Source organism: Anoplopoma fimbria, chromosome 17 (genome assembly GCF_027596085.1).
Source record: "Anoplopoma fimbria isolate UVic2021 breed Golden Eagle Sablefish chromosome 17, Afim_UVic_2022, whole genome shotgun sequence".
NCBI classification, from domain to species: Eukaryota; Metazoa; Chordata; class Actinopteri; order Perciformes; family Anoplopomatidae; genus Anoplopoma; species Anoplopoma fimbria.
Window position 1 is genome coordinate 11,846,935 of NC_072465.1, and position 23,526 is coordinate 11,870,460.

Consider the following 23,526-nt stretch of genomic DNA (forward strand, 5'->3'; position numbering starts at 1 on the left):
GACATTTTCTTCACATTCACTAAGCGCTCCACAACGTATGATGGTATTGTGTTTTAAATAGGGCATCAGTGTTTGGAATAGTGCTGTAGTGTTACAGCCAAGTTCAGATAGTGACATTTTCTATGTAAACTTGGTTCTGTTCAGTGTGATCTTTGCCTCGTGCACTTGACACCAGCTGCAACACCCAAAAACTATTTTGGAAAAAGGGTGGTGGGAAACACAGTTGTACATTCCTAAATGGAACCTTCACCTGTAAATGGGTCAGGTCAGAGCTGAGTATTGCAGCGTAGACGAGGTTATAATAATGAACATTATATAAAGAAAGGAACCACGATAGATATGTTGAATATCAAGATATTTTTTAAACAAGGCAAGGTATTAAATAATGAAATGCTTACTGATTAAGGTGTCATGTCATGTGTGATAACCAGAGACCACACATGATATAGACAATAATACAAAAAACCCCACAAAAGGTCAGTAATAACTCAATTTTACTTAAAAGAGCTTGAGGAGAGTTATACGTGACATGTTTTACCGTAATTTGAATGTTCCTGGTTTGTGCCACTGATGATGATAATACATTACACATTATCATTTATTATAACACACAAGGGGTAAATCCCGTCGGCAGTGTGGAGCACGCTGTGGAGATGTAACCAGCCCGCCATCTAACTGAATACCAAGCGACTAAGTTGAAAAGCAGGAAAGAGGAGTGAACCATCTCACTTCTCTCCTACTCTTCGACGTTCACCAAACAAGCCAAACCAGGAAGTGAAATCAAAAATACCAGAAAGGAGGAGGGGCCAACGGCGGTGGACGTTGAGAGACTTGCACTCTTCACTGAGCACCAGCTACACACTTCTGGGTCTTTTGGTTTCAGAAGCAGTGGGAAGTGAACGGGAGAAGTTCACAGAGCTAGCGAGCTGACAGTAATAGAACAACCGTAAGCCTGTCCGCCTACCGTAGACCTTTACATCCCTACTCATTAGTCAACCCTGACTGTTGTGTAGTCGGACCGCATTCGCCTCGGAGGAATTAATAAATAACGCCCGCTTCTTTTTCGTCAATTTGGCTAAAACCATCACTACCACTGGAAAGTTAAGTTTATTTTCCACCTCCACGGCGCTCGTAAACATAATAGAGCCTTTAAGGTCCCATCCAAACAGAGGATGAAGCAACGAGGATGGCTTCAGTACCACACAGGCTACAGTACAACTTCACGTCATGTATTCATTTAATATTATACCCGTTGGACATTTGAATTATTGTATTGTTTTTTTTGTTTTTTTTAGATCAGGCCGAAAACGAATGAAACTATAAGATGCTTAACCTGGACGCGGACTTTGAAAAAAAAAACAAAAAACCGACATACCGGAAGTACATTCACGTGTTTGTAGTCCATCGGATCACGCATCTATCCTGAAGCAGCTGTCCGCTTCATCCTCCTCCTCCTCCTCCTCCACCAAATGATTATGGAGCTCGTGCAGTGCTTCGTCAGCACACGAGCCACGTCTCTCCGTTTCAGCTCGCGCTCTACGCCCGCAGTAGACGGCAGGTAGCCGGGCAGGTGGTGCTGCGACATGCCGTCTGACGTGGAGTACAGCCCGGTGGGAGAGGGGCTGGGGATGCGGGACTACTGGCTGTATGTGTGGCTGCGGAGGGCGGCGGTGATAGCGGCTCACGTCACCGGCCTGGGCCTGAGCCTCATCATCTCCCTGCTGTCCAGACCCGGAACCAGTGAGTGATAGATGGATGCTGGGATAAACATTACTGCCGACCAAAACAATATGTCATCACTTATGTGATTCTATAGAATGATAACATTTTCATTAAGACTGTTATTTGTTTAGACCCGACTATTAAGCAATTCAATTTGTTATTTGATAGAACAGACTACTAGCCTCGTCATATATCTTTATTTATTCTCCCTGAAAGTTTCATATTAGAGATTTGAAAATGAAGGGGTGATTTATAATAAAACAATGTAATTCAAAATGAATGTTATCGCCTCTTAATAACTACCTCTCCTTTAAAAGGGTTACTGAATCAGTGTTTGTGGCCTTTAACACTTCATAGGATATTATTATTTTAGGTGTAATACTTCTTTGAAATTACTCTGAAGACTTTTACTGCTATATTTGTTTAGTATTTCTAATGATCTATATTTGGTTACAGTGATTATTTTTCTTCCATACATTCTGAATTGTGAGATGCTTACAGGTGTGTCTCTGTATTCCAGGTCTGTTTTCCTGGCATCCAGTGTGCATGTCTGTTGCAGTAAGTTTGCAGTCCATACAGTACAAGACTTCAGCTTCTCCATTTGTCTCCTCTTTCTCTTACACACAAAGTGAAACGTCCTCTCTTCTGTCCTGGCATGCCCTCATTCTGCACTGTGACTGAACCTGACAGTGTTTCTGTGTCGGTATGGTGCAGCTTGTATCAGTCTCTCTCAGAGCTCCTGTTCAACCAAACACTTCAGGGTTGTGTACTTATTCTTCAGCAGTTCCAACCTACTCTGTGACAGTTCCCTTCAGTGTGTGTAGGTTTGAGTACAGCATTACATTGATAAATAACACACTCTTGGAACATTCATATTCAGTATAAAGTCATTAAATGCCTTGCTTTTTTTAGGTTATTCGCACAAATATAAAATGATTTAGCAAATATGTTTATTTTAATATTAGTTTGATTATCTTCATTTTGCATGATCTTGAGAGAATCCTGAGGATTGACTTTGGTGGTGTGACTGCACATGAAGGCCACCGTAGTGGTTCAATTCAACCCTGCTATTATATATGACCAAAGTCTTTATTGTAATCATTAGATAATGATTTAATAACTGCAAACACCATTATACTGTCATGACAAACCCCATCTTTTTAAAACACTTGTACATTTTCTCATAATTATAAAAAGCAAATATAAACAAGGGACCATTACCTTATATGAGTTTATTGTCTTTTATTTCCGCCTCAGTTTGAAGCAGTAGGGCATATTGATGTGATTGAGTCATGTAGATGAATTATCAATTCATTGGTGCTTCACTCATTAATGCAGGCAGGTCTTTCAGTAAGGTGTATAAAACCGATGACATATAGGTCCTTTGACATAAACAAATCAAATGTAAACTACTAAAAGAATGCAGGATATAATTTCTCTGGTAAACTCCAGTTGAATATGAGCTCCCCTGTAAACACATACCTGTACACTCACGCCCTCCAGTCTTTGTGTCTCATTCTTCTTTCCACTGTGAATAATAGATACGACTGTGTTGCATCACTGCTTCAGATATTGTGTTACAAACTGACCTAGAATATGTTAGCAACAAACAGCTTACAGGTTGTCATGGTTTCACAGCCTGTTTTTTCATTCTAAGACACCCACCATAGACTGTTGCTGTAGCAAACAGTTCTGGCAGTGGAACCGGTAAAGCAGACCTTCTGTAAGGCTCTGGTCATTACAGCTCAATGAAACAATACCGTACAGTCTCATAGTGACGTATGGGTGACTGCATATTACTTATCTTTGCATCATGATGCAAACATATTGTAATGATTTTCATATCTGATTAGCTGGCAGGTGATAAAATAGAATATGTGGACTCCTCGTGGTTACTTCCAGTGGACAGCTTAACCCTGTTCTAAATGACTGATTATTCTATATCACACTGCAGGTAACTATCTCACCAGCACTTAAAGGATAACGCTGGTTTTATTGTATATTTTTCTGAGTAAATAGAATAGAGTAAACTTTATTGTCTAGACAAGGCTGGGAAATTATGTTCGGTCTTCTCACCCCAAAAAATGTAAACACAAGAACATTTAAACAAAATAAAGCCCCATGAAAACCCCCAATGTTATTAACTCTCTCAATACTGTCTGACTTTCCTGTGCTGTCTCTGGCTCTCCGCCTCAAACCCATGGGTTCCTACTGAAGATGTTAATTGTTAACCACGATCAGAATCGGCTTCATTGGCCAAGTACGTGTGCACATGCAAAGATTTTGACTCTTGTTTTTTTGCATTTCTCTCTGTGTACTTACACAGAAATAGAAAAAACAGCCTGGGACAAGGATATCTGAGCTGGATAGTAGGAAGAAACAGGAAGAAACTGTTCTTGTGTCTGGTTGTTTTGGCGTACAGTGTTTCGTAGCGCCTCCTAGAGAGAAGTTCAAACAGGCTTTGACCGATCTGCAGAGATGTTAAACACATCTCACATTTTTAAATTGTTGCATAAACTTAGTTTAAGGCTTTGACTGTGAAGTTGCGCTAGTCTAATTAGGCTTGTTTGTTGCATAAATATTAAGTAACAAGTTATAACAAGTACATTTGCGGTAGGAAGGTTAGCCACCTCTTCTCCTGAGGTGACAGCTTCGTTCTATGGCAACAATCTGTTAGAAGGTCAGTTAGCTAACTATGTCAACTGTTTATCCATGAAGTTTAGTAAACTTTTAGCTGGCTATTTCAACTGTTTACCTTTTACTTACTCTTCTCTGAAGCGTATCATATCATTTCTCCCACAATGCATTGTGCGACAGGCCATCTCACTCAGTCTGACATAGGGAAGCTCTATGCTACGGGCAAATTTAAGGGTCTATATCAAGGGTGACTGAAAGTTATATTTAAGATAAAGAGTAGGCTTTTTTTTTCTTTTTTTTTTTACAGGACTTGCATCTGAAATACAAAAATAATAGACTCTTGTTTCACCTCCAACTCAGCCTTTACTTACTTTTGTCAGAACCCATTGTTTTGTGTTTCTCTACACGCACACACTTTCTACCTGCTTTGCAAAAAAAGAGAAGAAAACACCTCCATTTACACCTTTCTGTCTCTTCTCTCCCTCAGTACTGCCTGTGTATGACTGAAGGCATCCTCCTCTTCTCGGCCGAAGGATCCCCCTTTTGCTTCAAATCAAGGAAGTGTAAGGTCCGTCTCCACTGGTTCTGTCAGGCACTGGTCCTGATAGCTGCGGCCACTGGCCTGGGCTTCATGTTGGCCAGCAAGAACGTGTCAGAGCTCCCCCACCTGGTCACCTGGCACAGTTGGTTGGGTGTCAGCACCTTGGCTGCCACTGTGATCCAAGCAGCTTGCGGTATCTGCATGATCTTCCCTAAGCTGCTGCGTCTGTCCTCCTCCCCGCTGAGGCTGAAGATGTACCACGCCACCTGCGGCCTCGTGGTTTACCTGCTGGCCACGGTGACCGTGGTGTCGGCCATGTTCTCAGACTGGTTCCAGGCCACGGTGAAAGGGGTGGCCTGGTGGGGCTTCCTCCTGCTGCCCCTCTTCCCTGCTCTGGTGGTGATGAACCAGATCACTAATGCCTACCTTCCCCGCAAGAAGATCACCAGCTAGGAAGCACAAAACGCGAGGCAGATGGTCTTTGTGCTCTCAGGGGCCATGTGGGATCTACATTGTACTCAGAGGCCAGGGACAGACACATGGAAGCAAAAGCCCCCCCCTAAAGTAGCCTTTGAAGATAAAATAACTGAAGCAGTCCCACAGAGAGTAGAAGAACATTAAAACATGGATATGCATTTATATAACAACCTTCTGGTCCTCTGATGACTCATAGGGCTTTTAACCACATATCAACATTTACACGCTGATGGCAGAGCTGCCATGGAAGGTGCCACCCACTCATCAGATTCTAAACTAATCATGCACTCACACATTGATGATTAAGGCTCAGTATCTTCCACTCATGTGAATGTGCAAAGTCATTGTAGCAGTCTGAACCTAAGTTACAGTTTGTTGTATCTTTGTTGTGTGGGCAGCAAGCTAGCAGCTGTGTTTTAGTGTGGAGAGCTACCCTAAATATTCCATTTGATAAATTAATTAAGTGATAAATACGTTCATAATGTAGTTAAGTCATTTTAGGATACAACATATAAACATATACAGAATGCATTACTAGGTTGTGTGCACAATCTAAAGAATGTTTCCTCAGAGCCAGCTCCTAGTGGCCAGTAGAAGAACTGCAGCTTTAAACACTAACCCGTCGGCATCTTTGACTCCTGCTGAAATAAGAAACACAAAGACATTTTCAAAGAATCTAATGACTCTATGCACAATATGGGGATTACCAAAATGTATACACACATGGGAGAGGACAGTGGGGTACGGTCACTGATACAAACTACTGAGGAATATTTGCACTACTTATACAGTAACAAGACAGTGTGTATAGACTGGATTCTGAAGGGCTGTACATGTGAGGACACAGCTTCAGTGATGAAGGTGTTCTGTGGATGATTATATACCAGCCTGTTTATTCTATTTATTTATTAATTTATGATACTTGGTGTTGTGTCTTTCTCTATGTTTTTATCATACTAAAGGGGCAATAAAAGACACTCTGAATATTAATATAGCAGCAAACAACTATTAGCTGTGTAAAGGTATAGTGGCGTAAGGTCTACTTGTGGTTACAGCTGATAACGCCGTCCTGTCCGACAGCATCGTCGTGGAAACGTAGCACCCATCCTCCAGTTCTCCCTCAGATAAACACTGTTAGCTCTGTCCACATTTTTGTCTGTTTGTACTGTTAGCGCTGTTAGCACCGTTAGCTACAAGCCGCCGGCTACGGCGCCGCCATGTTGAGAGCTGTTGAGAGGCAATAAACACTCTCCCTGCGTATTATGCACCAACTAAATCAAATGAGGACATTTAAAGTGGAAGTGTTCACTCGCAGTAACAAACCAACAGAGAATTATCACCCAGCTTACAAAGCCTCTTTATAAACTACATGTAGCACCTCTGGGTCATGAGCTACTTGGTATTTTTGTCTGTGTTTTCTGTCTTTGAAATGGTTGTTTGCTAGCCATGCTCTTTGTGTTTTGTTTGCTTTGCTAGTCAAAAGGAAAAATGAATGTGTTGCTCTGTCCTTAAAGACCAAAGGCACAAGCTTTCTTCCCGCAAACATGTCATCAGTCAACCCAACCAACACTGACCAAACCAATCCCATCATGCTTATGAGAGCACCGACTTCTGTCCGGTCCGCTAAATAGCTCTGCAAGATAGACCTAAAGATTGTACCAATAACTGCACCTTTCCATCCAATTCAGAACTACAGTTATGAGCAAAGGTGAAATGAATGAAATCCGTCTTCCTTATAAATGAACATCAGAGGCAGAGTAATCAGTAATCCTCACCACATTGCCCACAACGAGTATCTGTATTTATTGTATTTTGTTTATTTTTGATGGGACAGTGCACAATTTAAACGAATTGTACCAGAGCTATCTCAAAGCTAATTTTGAATGTGTTGTCCCTGGGCAACAATAATAACCACAAGACAACATATACACTAGATAAAACTACACAATACATAAAAGTGAATCAGTGTAATGGAATTAATAGTCTCAGTATGACAAAGCCTGTGCAAGGCAATCATTGATGGTGACACTTTAGATCTGCCTTTAGCCAAAGTTCCAGAGTCTCTAATGTTTATGAGTATAACAATTCACCTCCCCATTACTTCAACAGAGAGAGCAGACTGATAATAATACACTAATAAAAGCCCTGAGCAGGTAGTTTTCCACTGGTCCACCTGTTAGTTCAGGAGAGCATCAGTGAGACCCCGGGGAGACAGATGAATGTGGAGCCTTTTGTAAAGCTGATGCACAGAGACCTATTGGATGTACTGATCCACCTTGCCTCAACCTCTTCGTCTTATTCACTACCAGACAGCTTATGCAAATATGAATCTGACTGAGTATTAAATCCATTTCAACTCATTGGATGGCCTTCAGACTGAAAGCAGTATCTACAGTGTGACTTATGTACAATAAGACACAAGAGATAAATCCACACACCAGATGTAGAATGTGCTTAATGCTGGGATGCAGTATGTAACGCTGTCCAGGAGTTCTCACCCAAACAGAGTTTGACATTTAAGTTGTCCTTCATCAAAATCAGGGTTTCTACTGATAGAAAGATGTGTCTTTTGTCTCTCCTGCTCTTCTTTGATGCTTTTGTTGTTTTGTTCACTCTAGCTTAGGTGAAAGGCATGTATTGCAATAAATACATTTGGAAAATGACATTGTTATGTGCCTGTTAAGTTAATTTGGTTAATAACAGTGGAATTCCACATTCAGTGTGAATTTTGTAACTACTTTAAATGTATTCAGCGTGCCTCTCAGGTCTTTGCTGTTTGACACCTACAACTTCCATTGTGAGGTGATCACTATGGACGTTGTAGGTTTGTATTATTCTGGTCCTTGTTAGCTGTGAACCTTCTGTAATTAACAAATAACTACATTTGAATTTGCATTATTTGCTTTTATTTCTAATGAGACAAATCCATCCTTGATAAACCATGTCTGGACTGGTGTGTTTGTCTTGATGGTGTCATATAATGTTCCTGGTTAACTGGAATAATAAATGAGGACTATGTAAAAACTGTTCATGTCAGAGGAGAAACTTTCTTGGAGCTGTCGTTTTTTTCCGACACTTAAAAATCCGGTATAGACAGGTGACACCAGTTTCTACACCTAAGGTTTCCGAGAACCCAGAATGCAATGCAGCCACATGTTGTCTTTAGGGAAGTTCTGAGGTTTAATAGAAGCAAACAGACATATTTTCTGAAAGTGCACTGAAACCCATTGGTACAAATGGAGAATGGCTCAGGGGAATGTTTTCACCTGCTGTAGGACTTAAATAGTTCTGTGCAACTTTTATTTGCATGGATTATATTAATAGGAGCCCCTTGTATGTGTGTTGTGAACATAATGAAAACTTTACTGCCTGTTCTTGGCCATTTTCTACCATTTTTGGACAAAAACGCTAGTCCCATGTGCCCAATGACTAAATGTAATATAATAAGAACATTTCTTTGGTATCTATGAAGTCTATCATGTAAAATATCAAAGATATGCACACATATGCAGTATACAAAAATGGATATCTAAGACACTTATTAAACACAATTTCAGTGTTTTCCCTTATTTTTCAAAAAAACCTGACTTTGACCATTGATTTTTCCTTATCATATTTAATACCTTTGGGAACAAATGTGTGAAAGGAGTTTTCAGAGTTGTTTTTAAAAGCTCAATAAAACACTAGCAAAGTTATATCCATGAAAACTTTTTCCAAGGACATTACCTTTCGCTCTACTCATGGCCTAGTCTGACTTATCGGATATAGACTGAGTAGAAGAGGTAGATCTCTTTTCTGCTGATTTACAGTATACCCACCTATCAGCCAAAAATACATTAGAATAAATAGCATATAGTATATCCATTTCTGTTCAGCGACCTTCCCGTCTATCTAGCTCAACCACCTCTTGACCACTGGGTGTAGGCCTGGCGTTGGCTGGTATCTACTTTCTATCTACTTTGGAGGGCTCCGTCCCTGCATTCTGTGCTTAACGTCGGCCAACACAATTGTGAATGCTTTAAAGAAACACAAAGCAGAGCATCTTTCCCCTTTACCAGAATGATCAGACCTTTCCTTAGTGCTGTGTAGATAAGCCTGGCTATGTGAGACGACTCATGGCCAGACACTCACCTGTACTTGAAAGTGCACATTCCGTGGCAGCCTGACAGAGCTCAGGTTTGTTTTTCTGCCTTTGTGTTTCACTATCTCTTATAAGCCGACCTGGGTTTCTGTTTGTAAAGTAAAGTCAAACCCACATTTACCACATTTAATTCAAACTGCAAAACAGCTCTACCACAGAGAGGATTTAGGTGGACTAAACATGAACCTACATCACAAAGAGTCCTGGGCTTGTGAGTTGTTTCAGTTTAGTCCTTTGTGGACTTGTCGTTTAACAATGAGAAGAGTCAATAAAACCGTAAAGCTGCTCCGTGCTCTGGTTTCACCCTCCAGGGGTCAGAGTTCATGGTAAATAGTCAGGACCTGGCGGTTTGTCCTCACAGATGAAGGTGACCGAGCTGTTCAGCAGGTCATACATGTTGACCTCCACCACCTCCGCCGACTCCCCCTCGCGTCCACCTGCCAGGGCCACAAACACCTGCTGGGCAGCTGCCAGCTGGGCCTGCTCCTCAGAGAGGATTGACTCCGCCCCCTCGTTGCCTGTTGGATCCACTGCAATCTCCTAATTGGACAGAGACGTCATATGTTCTAGATTTTGGTTCATTTTAAAAAGTTAAAAATGCACTGCTCTGTTGGCTGAAACTTTCAATGCGTCTGCACTTTGGCCACACGCCAATCAATGTTTTCCATCAGGCAAATCACTGGTAGTGACACTAATTGGGGTGTGGCCAGACCAAGTCAATGACTACATGTTAACCCCAGACAAACATTTGGTCTCCCTATTCAAATAATTCAGAAAACCTCAGTTCAGAATGGAATTTAGTGCTACTTCATCAGGCTGCATCTTAAATACATTTCTATAATATATTTATATATATTTTTATTAATAACTAATGAGTCCAAGGTCTTTTTTTGTCACACTTTCTTTGAATTAGTTTGTTTGTATGACCAAAGTCACACAAGGAAATAATCCAACTAATGTTTGACAATGTCACTGATTACTTAATAATCAGCTGTCTTTTGAATATGATTTTGTTGAGCCCCATGAATTCTATATTTATCTAGGAGCATGGATGGACATTATTTTTCAGTAGCTAACAGCTGAGGGTTGAGAGTACACCAGTGTGCACTGCTGCATATTTCCCACCTGACTTACCGTGTGGGAGGTGGAGGCCTGCTCCTCCCTGGCCTCCTGCTCCTCCTGTGTCTCCATGTGGCAGGAGAGCAGATGTTCCTGCAGCTCCAGCTGGGAGGAGCAGACCAGGGAGCAGAGCGGGCAGCTGAACGCCTCGGCGCTCTGGACGACGTGCTGGCCCACGATGTGCTCCTGCATCTCCTCCTCCCCGCCAAACACGGCCGGGCAGTACGGACACTGCACCGCTGCCGCCGCCGCCACCACAGGGCCTGGAGAGAACACAACTCCTGTCATTAATGCAGTGAAGGCGAAGGATGTGTAGGCTTGGAGTAGCTGTGCAGTTAGAAACAGGATGCTAAACCAGGTTATGTCATTTTCCTTAAATATTCCTTTATACTTTGGAAGTATAAGGATAAACCCTTTTTGGATCGACAGTTTCGCTTTTGCAGACACATTTTAAAAGCCTGCAAAACCAAAATTGTCATCCAAAAAGGGTCATCATCTCTCCATCTCCCCTTAGCTGCCATTTTAGCACCAGGAGCTGCTGAACTCGAGATCTATCTTGGTCTCAAGTCAACTTTTAGATTCTCTTTGTCTCGTCTTTGAACAGATCACATTTTTAACTTGTTGCTGTCTCAGACAAAGAGGACTGGATATCATTTCAAGACCAGTCAAGACCACGCCTGCTAGGATATCACTAGACTGCCTTGTCTGATTTGTTTGTTAACATCATTACTCTGATTGCTCATTGAAAACAAAGGAAAATTCGACCTCATATGGCCTGTGGTGTCCTCACCTTGGTGCTCAGCAGCCTGGTGTTTCGCCAGAGTGGCGGCGCTGGGGAAGAACTTGAAGCAGACATCACACTGGACCAGGGTCTTGAGCTGCCGCGTGTGGTTAGCAAACACCTCTGGGTGGTTGGTCCTGTTGTGGTACCACAGGCCTGACAGTTGCTACGGCAACAGAGAGAGACACAAAATAAAACAATTTAGACCAACACCTCCAATTTCCCCCCACCTCATGGCTGTGAAGCTGATCAACCACCTCATCCTACCTGGTAAGACTTGTTGCAGAGCTCGCAGCTGAAGGGCTTGGTCCCAGTGTGTGTGCCTATGTGTTTGTCCAGCAGGGCGGCGCTGGTGAACACCTTGTTGCAGGTGGGACACTTGTGGAACTCCTTTGGGTGGAACTCCTGGATGTGCTGGCGATGCTCCTCCAGCGAGGAGAAGCTCAGACAACACTTTTGACAGTCATGAGGTTCCGACAAATCTGACAGGGAGCGGGAGCAAATCCGGAATTTTGACTTCATGTGTTTCTATTGATGTCATCTTTTCTAATCAATGCCACAGTAAATGATGCATGTGTGTGGCTGTCCTTACTGTGGAAGGTGTGCAGGTGGACGGTGAGGCCGCTGGCCTGGCTGTAGCCTTTCCCACACTCTCTGCACACGTAGGGCCGATCACCAGTGTGTGTTCGCACGTGACGGGTCAGCTCGATGGACTGGGCGAAGACGGCCTTACAGTACTGACACACGTACATCTTTCCTGAACCCAAAAAGAGACACGTTGACTCTGTGCAGACTGAACTGAGAAGAGCTTTCTCAAGCCACAATGCCAAAGGTCAGTCTAGCTCTAACTTGCTTCTACAAAACAACAAGATTTGGAAACATTTAGTATTTTATCTTTTCAGGTAAAGGACAACAACCCTTTTTCCCCATGTTTTTGTGTCCCACCAACTTATTTCTGCCGCTAAACGAACAATGTAATGTAATCACTTGGGGCAAAGTGGCACCATCATTCACCACCACTGCTTGTTTTTTTCCCCACTGACCGGCTCAGATAGTTACTGTAAGCGTCTGAAAACAATATGGAAAGTAAGACCCTTTCCATAATGTTGTCTTATAATAAGTGTCTGAGCCAAAACCAAGCACTTTAAGTGGACGGTACTTTACGTTGATGCTGTGGGTTTGCCATCATAGCTCGTTTAGCGGCCGCAGAGTTCTCCCGCAATACTGGACCCAAAATAAAGTTACTTTTGAAGTAGATATTTGGCCCAATTCAAGACATAAATAATAAATATATTAATGGTGATGATAGATTGCAGCCAGAAGATTTCCAATATTATCATTTATTGACGTTCGGTGGGATAATCTTAGTGTGTGAGAGTTACCCTCAGAGTGCTTCTTCTTGGTGTGGTATGCAAGTGCAGCGGCCACGCCGAAGCTCATGTTGCAGTGTTTGCAGCAGTACGGTTTCTCTCCCGTGTGCAGCCTCATGTGATTCTTCAGAGACGAGTTGGCGCCGAACTTGGCGCCGCAGTCCTCACAGGCGAACGGTTTCTCTTCAAAGTGCTCTGTGCGCTTGTGGTAAATCATGCCTGAGATAGGACGAGAGGGAGCGGAAACATCACAGTCGAGGTTAAAGAGGGGCCTGCAACAAACAACTCTTTCATTTCAGAACATAAGAAAACAACAACATGATGAGTAGATACACTTAGGGACAGGGGGACATTGCATTGCTGTATGTGACTAAAAATATCTGCTTGTTCAACTTGTTGCTACAACTATATCCAAATCTAAAATCAGTTTGTGAAATAAAACATTTGTCCGAGGATCATATATCCTTATCGTATTGGCCCAAAAATAAGACAAATGAAAATGTAGAGATTCCATTATATTTAAGGACTACACATTCATGCATTCAAAGCAGCAGTTCTTTTCCTTGAAGTGAGCCAAGTACCAATCATGTTCCATTGGAATGTTACATTACAGTTAGGAAATGTTGCATTATGGGTTGTTGGTAGGCTGGTGAGTTCCTCAGTGTGCTTGTGGAACGTGTTTCTAGTCATTCAAAGCATCTCCTGACATCTTTACTGCTGAAACTTGTGTTTCATGCACAGCTCTCTTCTCTCTGGACTCATAGCATCTCTGTGAAACTTTCTAAACAGGTTTTGTCTGAAAGTCTTTTCTTATCTTCAAATAGCCTTTTTCCCCCAAAAAAAGCTTTTGTAAAAAGGATGTTTGTTCAATATTCAGTTCAATATGAGAATTCGCTTTTATGAATTATAACATTAACGAAAGTAGGAAGAGCTGACTGATTGGTCGATAGGTTAGTTCCACACACAGAGAGCAACGAGGCTGAGAGGAACCACCAACACGTCCTGCACTAAGCTGTCACCCTTCCTTCTACACCCGTGGGTGTTAGGTTTGTAAATGCGTCAGCTGAAACCATTTTTCTTCTATTTTTCTATTATAATTTTTTGTGGCCTATTTGCCGTTAATAGACAGAAAGGACAGCGATTTAGGGGGGCGCTCCACCTGGAGAGAACTACCCTGCATCTCCGAAACCATTTTCAAGTTCAGGTGTCACAGCTAGGATGTTAATACCGGGCGTTGTCTTTTGTGTTGCATCCAAAAGTGGAGTGTACAGTCCGAGCATTACTGTCCCTGGACCGGCAGGTCTCACCTGATGGGTGGGCGAATGTCCGCCCGCAGAGGTCGCATGCCACCTTCTTCTTCTTGGCCGGTGCAGTGTTGCGGTGGGCCTCGGCCCGATGCCGCTGCAGGGCCCGCTGGTTGGCCAGCTTCTCCGGGCACTGAGGGCACTGCTGCTCACACTCCTGGGACATGGGGCAGCGCTTCACGTGTGCCAACATGCGACACTTGTACGCAAAACCCCTCTTGCACCAGCGGCAGGAGTAGGGCTTGGAGGAAGGCGAGGAGGAGGTGTGAGGGGAGGAGTCTGGCGTAGCATTGGTGACCGCCTCGTCGTCCTCCGTCTCTTCCTTAATGCTTCCCTCCCCCCGCTCTTCCTCCTGCTTTTCTTCACTTCTGGTGCCGTTCTGCTTCTCTGAGTCAACTATGAAAGATGATAGAAAAAAGAAAAGGAGATATAAATATGGCAGCATTGTGGTGAATATAAACGGCCTTTTGCCAACAGAAATCTTTTTGTTTCATTAGAGCTGACATGGGACGATGCACAGTGAAGATAATCCACTCACACTGTCACACAGGGCTCTTCTTTACCTCCTGTTTGGGTTGCCTTTGGCTGCTGTGCGTTCCTCTCCACCTCCTCCACCAGAGAGAGCAGCGATGAGGGGAAGGAGGAAGGAGCTTTGAGTTGAACGGCTTGGAGCAGCCTGAGGAGCGCTCCTTCACTGAGCTGGCCCTCCTTCACTCTGCTCACCAGCCTCTCCATGGCTGATCTGGGGTCTGCCTCCTCCTCGCAGCACTGACACACAACCTGGCAAGAGCAGATATGTTCCTTTATTTTCCTCAACTGCAGAGAGAGCTGGGCCTTCATCTGAGAACAATGCTATTTCACGAGACAGTCCTATGTTCCTAATGGTACCTGGTTTATAAGAAGGTTGTATCATGTTCTAGTAAGAACCCTACCTGTTTTCTGATCTGCTCTTTTACAATTTACTGTTAATGCAAACTCTAAACCTTCCTGATAAAGTCACTATAATGTACAAACAGAGCAGAACCTTGACATTTGATTAAGGACTGCTTCTACTTTTCTGTGTGTTTGTTCACTGTTATGCTGCTGTAAATTTAACACCATACCTACTGCTTCCAGAAACTCAAAAAAGCTCAAACACAGCTATTCCCCTGGACGGCAGAAAACTCTCCAAATGTTAAAAGTTTTAGATACCGAATCACAGAATGACTTTTTCTGTGGTGTTCCTCGAGGTCTTGATGTCCTAATTTCCTAAAGTGGTATTTCAGAGTGAATTGTTATCAATTCTAGTAGTAGCAGTACAAAATGGTAACATTAGCACCAAATAAAGCGTGAAATAAATGCACAAAAAATTGCTGCAACTTATAAGACACAATTGATGACGGGAATGGTCATTATATGCTGGCATCATAATGTTCTAAGCCCTTTTACACCCTTTTACAACTAGCAATATAAGTACAAATATAAAAAAGATATAGTACTTTTTACTGTACTACATCTCAGAGGTAAATATAGTACTTTTTACTGTACTACATCTCAGAGGTAAATATAGTACTTTTTACTGTACTACATCTCAGAGGTAAATATAGTACTTTTTACTGTACTACATCTCAGAGGTACCTCTTGTGACAAACTTGATGTGATCATATTTAATCATACTGTTGTGTTTACAGAAGTTAACAGAAACAATGTAGTTTTATACACTATGAACAAGACTTTTGACCCGGTCAAGGATCTGTAGCCAAGGTTAGAAAACACTCTTTGTATATTAACTTTTTGCCAAATGAGTTCCCAAACTTAAATAACTGACAAGTAATTAGTGGATGAAACCATTATTCGGATCCTTTACTGCAGTAAAAGTACTAATACCATGCTGATGAGATAATCCACTACGAGTAAAATTCCTGCATTCAGAACCTAAATCAAGTATATTATTATCAGCAAAATGTACTAAAGTTCAAAAAGTAAAGTAAGTACAAAAAGTAAAAGTACACCTGCAGTAAAATGTACCCTGTCAGTGTTTTACTATTATATCTGATATCGCAAGATACATATTATTGCTGCATTAATGTGTATGTTGCATGTTTTTTAACTCCGTTATGTACTGTTGGTTAATTAAATCTACAGCAATGCATCATATTCTATAGGATCATTGTATGTTTGTAGTGTCAGTACAGAACAGTACAATAACACATGCATGGATCTAATTTGTGCCCGTGAATATTGATTTGCCCTCATTATGTTCTACCTGTCTCTCCTGTTCGTCCAGGCTTCTCTGTGCTGCCTGGCTCAGCAGCTCCAGCACAGACGACACTTCGCTGAGGAGCTCCACAAGCTCAGAGGAATGTTCCAGAATACCAGTGGCAGACCCGTTGGAAGCCTTGGCTGCCGTTGTGTCTTCTTCTTTTACACTTTCTGAGGGTTCGGCTTCTTCTGCCTCTGTGTACACGCAGACATAAAAAAAACATGGAGTGGAGTCAGAAAGCATTAGAACATTGTTGTTGTGTTGTACATTGTGGTGTTATTGTATTCAATTTCATGTGTGTATTTATGGCTGAAACACTGAAACTGACCTGAGGACTCAGAGAAATCCACACAGGTTCTTTTACTTGTTGGTTCCTCTGTGTCTTCACTGTCACTCTGACCCTCTTTCTTATTCAGCTCAGGTTTAAGCTCTGTCTTGTCTGAAGTCGAGTCCTCTCCGGGGGAAGCGGAACCTTCTGGGTCCAGGCTCTGGGCTTTGTTGATCACGGTGAGGCCTGGGTTCTGTGTAGCGAGGACTGGGACTGGAGGTTGCTGTCTCACAAGACTGGTGAGGACGTTTTTGAAGCCGACAGCCACGTCGAACATTTGCAGGCTGTCTGCAGCGGCGACGATGCGGCCCACGTTGTGTTTTCCGAGAGGCAGCTTGCCAGTGTAGACCATGTCCAGCAGACAGCCGAACTCCTGCGAGGACACCATGGCCGTGTCGATGGAGATTGTGTCCGAGCCGTCCAGGAGAGACCTGACAGAGATGAAGACCATCTTTTTATCTTTCCAAATACTGTGTAACAGAAATCACAGGTCCCAATCTATCCCTATCCCTCTACGAGCCATCAATGGTCTTACCACACTATGATTTATATGATTTTTGTGAATGACCCAAAAAAATTGCAGTGATGGGACGACTGGCTTCTGACTCACATACTGTTGTTGGCAATAGCAAGACATCAGATGAATAACAATGGATGAGCTACATGAAAGAAAGTGACTTTCATTCTTCTGTCACAGAGCAAAATAAATACATATGTGTAGGGAGGACGGGGACGTCTACCTCTAAACATGACACCTGGACCCTAACCCAGAAACGACTTGGGATGTAACTTGGACTTGAACAGTGAGACCTTGACCTAAAAGCTCAAGAGTCACATTTTGACCTTTGTAAAACTTTGGATCAAATAAAAACTGATGAAACAGTGTCAGGCGGGCAAAATTATATTATAAGGACAAAGCAATTGGACTCTATACTAAAACCCTATAAACACAGCTGTGAAAATAAAATGCAGTGTCACTGTAATAATGGTCAGCAGTCATTGAAATCCACTTGCAATCTGTCTATAACCACCTGACTTGGCATCAAGTAGTTGAGAATTTATTCTTATATTTTTCTTAATATCAAAGTTTATATTATTATTTATGTATTTTTTCTAAACCAAACAACTAAATCAGACCCCAAATGAATGCTCTGAAATGATAGGAGAATCATTTTCTGTTTGTTGGATGAAGGGAAGATCAATACGACTTTCAATACCGTGCAGTCACGACAGACAGACCCGGCTTAGGGGGGGAAACAGCTTACTTTTACTGTTTATAAATGTACTTTTAAAGCTCCTTGTATGTCAGATGATTTAAAAATGTTTAATTCAATGACTGATAAAAAAATATGACTCCTGAAGGACTTGCATATTTTTTATGAAGATAGTATGAAACCTGACAAATCTGCCCTGCAGTATTTGTGACTACCTTGACACTGAAAGAATCAATTTAAGATCCTCTTACAAGCTTTTTTTTCCACGAACGAAGACTGTTGAAAGCTCCAGAAAAAAAATGGAATAAGCGGACCGTGACATTATTTTTTTCAAACAACGATTTGATAAATGATCTTTCCCCCTCAATGAGTCCACTCTAACAGCTTGAGACTTATCCTGTGTGAGGTAAAACCCCACAACAACAACAACAAAATCTCTTTAAGGGTTCACGTGCCGACCAACCTCTGCAGATCATCCCTCAAACCCCATGCTCACACTACCTGAAGAGCATGCTGGAGGCGGCCAGTACCAGTTTATGAGCGCGGTGAGGACTGTCCCCCACCAGGATGGTGCAGTCACAGAAGTGGCCCTCTTTCCTCAGGGCCCACAGCTGCTGCATCAGCTGGCTGCTGTAGTTCGGTAGCTCCAACATCTTGTTGGACAGTCTGGGTGGCAGAGTGTCCCGCCCTCTCTTTTGAGGAGAGAACATCGTGTCAAACTCAAATCACAAATGAACTGCTTGTTATACATTTTCAGCAAAGGGCAGAGATGTAGGGTATGAGAAGAAGCCGGAACATTATATCATGTAGCTATCTAAGCACACACGCACATTCATTTGAAGGTTTTAAGTTGAGTTTACGACGGTTTTCTGATACCGACTTCAGTAAACCATAATCGATTCTGGGTTCAGGAAGGACACGAGTTTAGCGCTCACGCTGAAACTGTGCTTGTTATGTTACTGTGCGGTGTGCACGTTTAGTGCATTGGATGTAACGTTATGCCAAAAATGGAATTTTACGTATGAAAAAGTGGGATGTATGATATGTTGAAGCTGTCGGGTGCTACATAACGCGTGCTGGTTGCTCGGGTTACATTTACATGATACTGTGTGTCCACGGGGTCTTCAACATAATAACTTAGCTTCGTGAGATAGCTCGCTCTCACAAGCTATCCGTCACTAGCTGCCAATGCTAATGTAATCTAGAAAATGTTACTAATGTTAGGTCAGTGGAACTATTTGGGATACATGAGCGCTTTTAATCTGAATAAAACCCGGACGACAGTCCGACATGCAGCTTCCCGTCAATGGACGTCTTTGTATTACCTTGAATTATTCAAACGATCCGTCTCTTTATTTAAACTTCTTTGCTGAACAACGCTGCTCTGCGCAATAAAGCTTTAGCCGTTTTGAAAATGGCGACTGGCGGTACGGCGGCCCAATAGGTACGTTTCCGGTTTCCGAGTTGTATAGTGTTTTTGCCTTTAAACTGCCTCAATATTTAGTTAGAAGACTAGAATACATTACTGTAACAAACAATCAGCATACCAAAAACACAGTAGACAATCTGTCCATTGCATCTGTCTGTGTCCTTCGAAATGACTGACAGAGTGTGTTTCTCTCCCGATAATGTGTGATAGTGTAAATAAGGACCAATGGCAAACATTGTATATATTCTATTTTATCTAGCCAGGTATCTCTGTGTGCTAACATCATCCACACCCTCAGAGCGTACTGTTCTACTGCTGGGTCACTGTCAGCCAGGAGCGGGCTGGTCTCTGACCTCAGGAAGCACACCTGTTGAGCTTTTCATGTAAAGGTCTTAAGCACGCAGCTGGAGCGTTAGACACCGACTTGTTACTGTCAATCTTTCACTGATTCATTTTTCACATATTTTGGTTGGGGCGGCTGTGGAACAGGAGAAAGAGTAGTAATCTGAAAATTCCATAGTTCAATATTGGCATTTACACACTTTTATTTATTGATTATTATGTTAACACACAACTTCAAGTTCTGGTAAATATGTCTATTTTTTATATTGTGAAAGTGCTTTGAGTGGTAAATCCCAGGGTGCTGAAGAAGATCAGTCCATATCGCCTCACTTTGGTGTGTGTTCCTGACATCCAGGTCAGCCTATTTTCTTTTATTGTTCTGGCTAAGGCTAAATCACTGTGTAGGGACCATCTTTCCAACAGGTGCAGTAGTAATACTTCCTATTTGAAACTCTGAAACTCACATTAGTCCAGGAGACACTGTGATCAGAGCCTGCAATGTAGACCAGAGCCTAACCAGCTTCCATACAAGATTAGCACAAGTAAAAGCATTTGTTTACCTTGTCAGCTTTTTGTCTTTTATAGTTTTTTTTGCTGTCATGAAGCCTGTTTGGCTTACTAACTGAATATTGTAGCTGCATTGAAAGTATCTCTGTGTTGTTGAATGACACCAAAACTTAATTACGCTGACTTGATCAAGATTTCATAAAATCTGCATATGCACTATGAATATGTACTAAATCTGGTTTTACCCAAATGTAAATCTAGCAACCCGTACTCAAAGCATTCAGGATGGAGTCTCATATTTACGGAGCTTTATTTAAATGGGGGATACGTTTAATCAAGATTTCCATCAGAGAGGATGACATCCCTGGACATCGCTTCTCTCATCAACCCATGGCGAGAACGAATATAGAACCAAGATGACAGACATCCACAGTTTACAATTATATTAAGACACAATAGGTACAATAAATATTTCAAACATTGAAGGACCATTTAACATGGCCGCATGTGATGAGTCTCCTTCCTATGGCTGAGTATCTGTCAAACAAAACACAATAAAGAGAATAGAAGCAAGCTTGTGGTGTGTTGCTAAGCCAAACCTCAACCGGCAAGCAGTTCAAAATCTTACATTCATGATTACAATTTATATAATATTCATCAATCCAGACAATGTACAATACATGTTTTAAGCATCGAAGGGTTTCAACGGCGGACTATCCCTCCTTCAATCCGTCCTTCTGTCCATCCGTTTGTTGGGTCCATTCTGGTGAATTTTAAGATCTCAGGAGCACCTAGATGGAATTTCTTCACATTTGGCACAAACATCCACCTAAACTCAAGGAGAACTTGATTAGATTTTGGGAGGTCAAGGCAACAGCAACTGACTTAAATGCGCCATTCTGCAAAGAGTTCCAGAGGTCAACTGACAAAACATTATCCTTTGGAAGCAGCGCTTCCAGGAGGGTGATCAAATACATTTTATTTTTTTTAAAGAACAGCATGATACATCATTTTAACAAACGCATCACAAAAGGATGAACCAGCGCCTCAATATTTTTATCTTTCATCCGTACAGAAAGGGTTAGTATAAAAATGTCTCACTGGGGACATGTTTACACGTACTGTTATGTGCCGAACTCCTGGCACAGTAACTTTTTGGAGTCTTGTCGTCAAGGTGACGGTGAAGAGACTCCAGGAAGTGACTTAGCTCTACCAAGAAATAGTCCAGAACATAAACCCACTGCAAAACCAAAACTTGTCCTTTTTACACTTTAGTTTTGTACAGATGAACACATTTCCCAAAATAGTGGAATAATTGACGGCTAAAATTGAAGACATTTGCTGGTCGATCTTCTCCTTAACAAAGCATGGAAGAGTTTGACATACCTGGTCAAGTCTGATCGTCTTGGCTGGCGTCTCAGAGTCACACCAGCCTTTTCTCTTTGTTGCTGCGCTGGCAGCTGCTGTGCGACCAGCAGGTGAGGTGGCAGAGATGTGACGGCTCACTGTGGGCTTTGGTTTTGGAACGAGAACCCCTTGGCATTGTCCATCTAGCATCACCAAGCAGAGATTGTCCCTGGATACGTATGTGGCTGATACGCTCATCCCCTCTTTGTGGACCTCACAGCTCTCTGCCAGACTGTAGACTGCAACTATAATTCAGAGTTTCACACAACATTGCTCCACTGCTACTGCATTTAGAAAAGTAAAAAGACATACTAGTATCAGTGAAGGACAGGAGGTCGGGGCTCAGGTCTATCTTTAGGTTTTTAGACCCCTCCATGTTAAAGACGAGTCCAATCAGCCACTTTGTCCTTATTCCGTCTCTAAAAACAGAAATACAGTAAACACATCTAATTCCAAATACTAACCAGTTTTAATACTTTATGACTGCAGACAGAGTAAATATGTAGCATAAGAACATGAAAACAGTAATGAGTTAATAGAAATGATAAATGATCACGACTGGCTTAATGGCTAATGTTGTAGAGACTACCCTCCATAACTAGAGTAGAGGCTAAAATCACGTGTCGTACTTGGCATTGCTCTTGCTGGATCTGGGGAAGGTCTTGAGGTTAATGTGGGCCAGGTTAACGTGCACATTTCTCTCCAGAATCCCCACCAGGAGTCTGATTTTAGACTCCACCAGGCCAACCCTGACAGAGGGAGCAAGACATCATTTTCAGAAAGCATTACAGTTGCTGGAAATAAAATTTGTTAAAATTTGTAAAAAAGTGTTTTCTCCCTCAGCCTGAAACAGGGCACTAAAAACAAGAGACAAATTGCCTCCATTGGTTCCAGTTTACTTCAACAAGCCCTATCTTCTTTGCTCTGTGTTCTCACCACTCAACATGCTGCTGCTATGTAACTGAAGTAGCTTGTAACAGAATGAAATGCCTTGCAACAGAAGAGACAGAATAGACATCAGCTTTGTACACAGGCTAACATTTTACTATTACACTAACTATTTTACTACCATTTAAAGCAGGCCAAGCTGCAGAAAAATGTGTGACATCACTAAACAAAGATCTTCATCATCATAAACTTTGACTTGACACGTGGAGTTTAAAAGACGAAACCTCTGTTGGCTCTTCAAAAGGTTAACAGGTGACTCCTGAAATAAATCTGTGCTTTTCATGTTAAATCTCAACAACACAACCGCTCACTTTTACTCAAGCTGGTTACTCCATCATTAGTCATATAACAAATACTGTTCTGTTCTGACCTTCAACTGCTAAAGAATTGTGAGATACGAAAAAAATACAGCTTAACTTTGACAACAAATTAAAAGACAGGGATCAGAAAACAATGCAATAGGAAGAACAGAAATTCCCGGAACAACAAATGAACAGTTTCAGTACATATTTTGAAATAATAACAGCAAAACTCATTAAGAAACTGGCTTTCCACGATTAAAAACAAGTACAAATTGAAATCAGTCGTACAAAAAAACCCAATAATAACAGCAAATGGCAAACATCCATTTGCACATTCAGTACACAACAGGCCTTCAACAGTTCATGTTAAGTATAAAACAGTCCGTTAAAAAACAACAGAAGCATCAGTCATATTATCTAATGCCTTAAGCAGCTAACTGACAGACAGAATCAAACTGAAATACCAACTGATGCACGATAAGACACAATGTGTGAAAAAAAATTAGTTCAAGTGCACACGAGTAAGACATGCAGCACAGAACATGAATAGTGGAACATGAGAGCTGAATCTTTTTGGTTTTTGAGCATGATACAAAGTAGGTATACATATCTTTCCTTCCTTTTATGCATATACTTTCCGTTTCCTTTTATACAGATCTTCATTATTAGAATAAACATAAAACATCAGATATACAGCTCTGCCTTCTTTGGAAGC

The 23,526-nt window shown here is 41.9% G+C and overlaps 2 protein-coding genes across 5 annotated transcripts; one reads left to right on the forward strand and one right to left on the reverse strand.

The window, feature by feature from the left end:
• The first annotated feature begins 811 nt into the window (after positions 1-811).
• LOC129105492 (probable transmembrane reductase CYB561D1) lies at positions 812-7,165 on the forward strand. The gene is made up of 4 exons (XM_054616549.1): positions 812-946; positions 1,296-1,740; positions 2,243-2,280; positions 4,847-7,165. Exons 2-4 carry the CDS (start codon positions 1,584-1,586, stop codon positions 5,351-5,353), a joined length of 702 nt encoding a protein of 233 aa, XP_054472524.1. The 5' UTR covers positions 812-946; positions 1,296-1,583; the 3' UTR covers positions 5,354-7,165.
• Positions 7,166-8,544: 1,379 nt separating this feature from the next.
• zbtb40 (zinc finger and BTB domain containing 40) lies at positions 8,545-19,590 on the reverse strand. 4 transcript variants are annotated; one of them, XM_054616545.1, is made up of 12 exons: positions 19,424-19,590; positions 18,378-18,568; positions 16,663-17,093; positions 16,338-16,528; positions 14,656-14,872; positions 14,096-14,488; positions 12,801-13,007; positions 12,011-12,175; positions 11,686-11,900; positions 11,428-11,584; positions 10,653-10,900; positions 8,545-10,058 (listed from the first exon to the last, which is right to left on the reverse strand). In XM_054616545.1, exons 1-12 carry the CDS (start codon positions 19,586-19,588, stop codon positions 9,840-9,842), a joined length of 2,799 nt encoding a protein of 932 aa, XP_054472520.1. In that variant the 5' UTR covers positions 19,589-19,590; the 3' UTR covers positions 8,545-9,839. The 4 variants fall into 4 exon arrangements, with proteins under 4 accessions (XP_054472520.1, XP_054472521.1, XP_054472523.1 ...); XM_054616546.1 differs by lacking the exon at positions 19,424-19,590 and adding an exon at positions 19,202-19,315 and having other exon boundaries at positions 8,546-10,058; XM_054616548.1 differs by lacking the exon at positions 19,424-19,590 and having other exon boundaries at positions 8,546-10,058; positions 18,407-18,493.
• Positions 19,591-23,526: the final 3,936 nt, after the last annotated feature.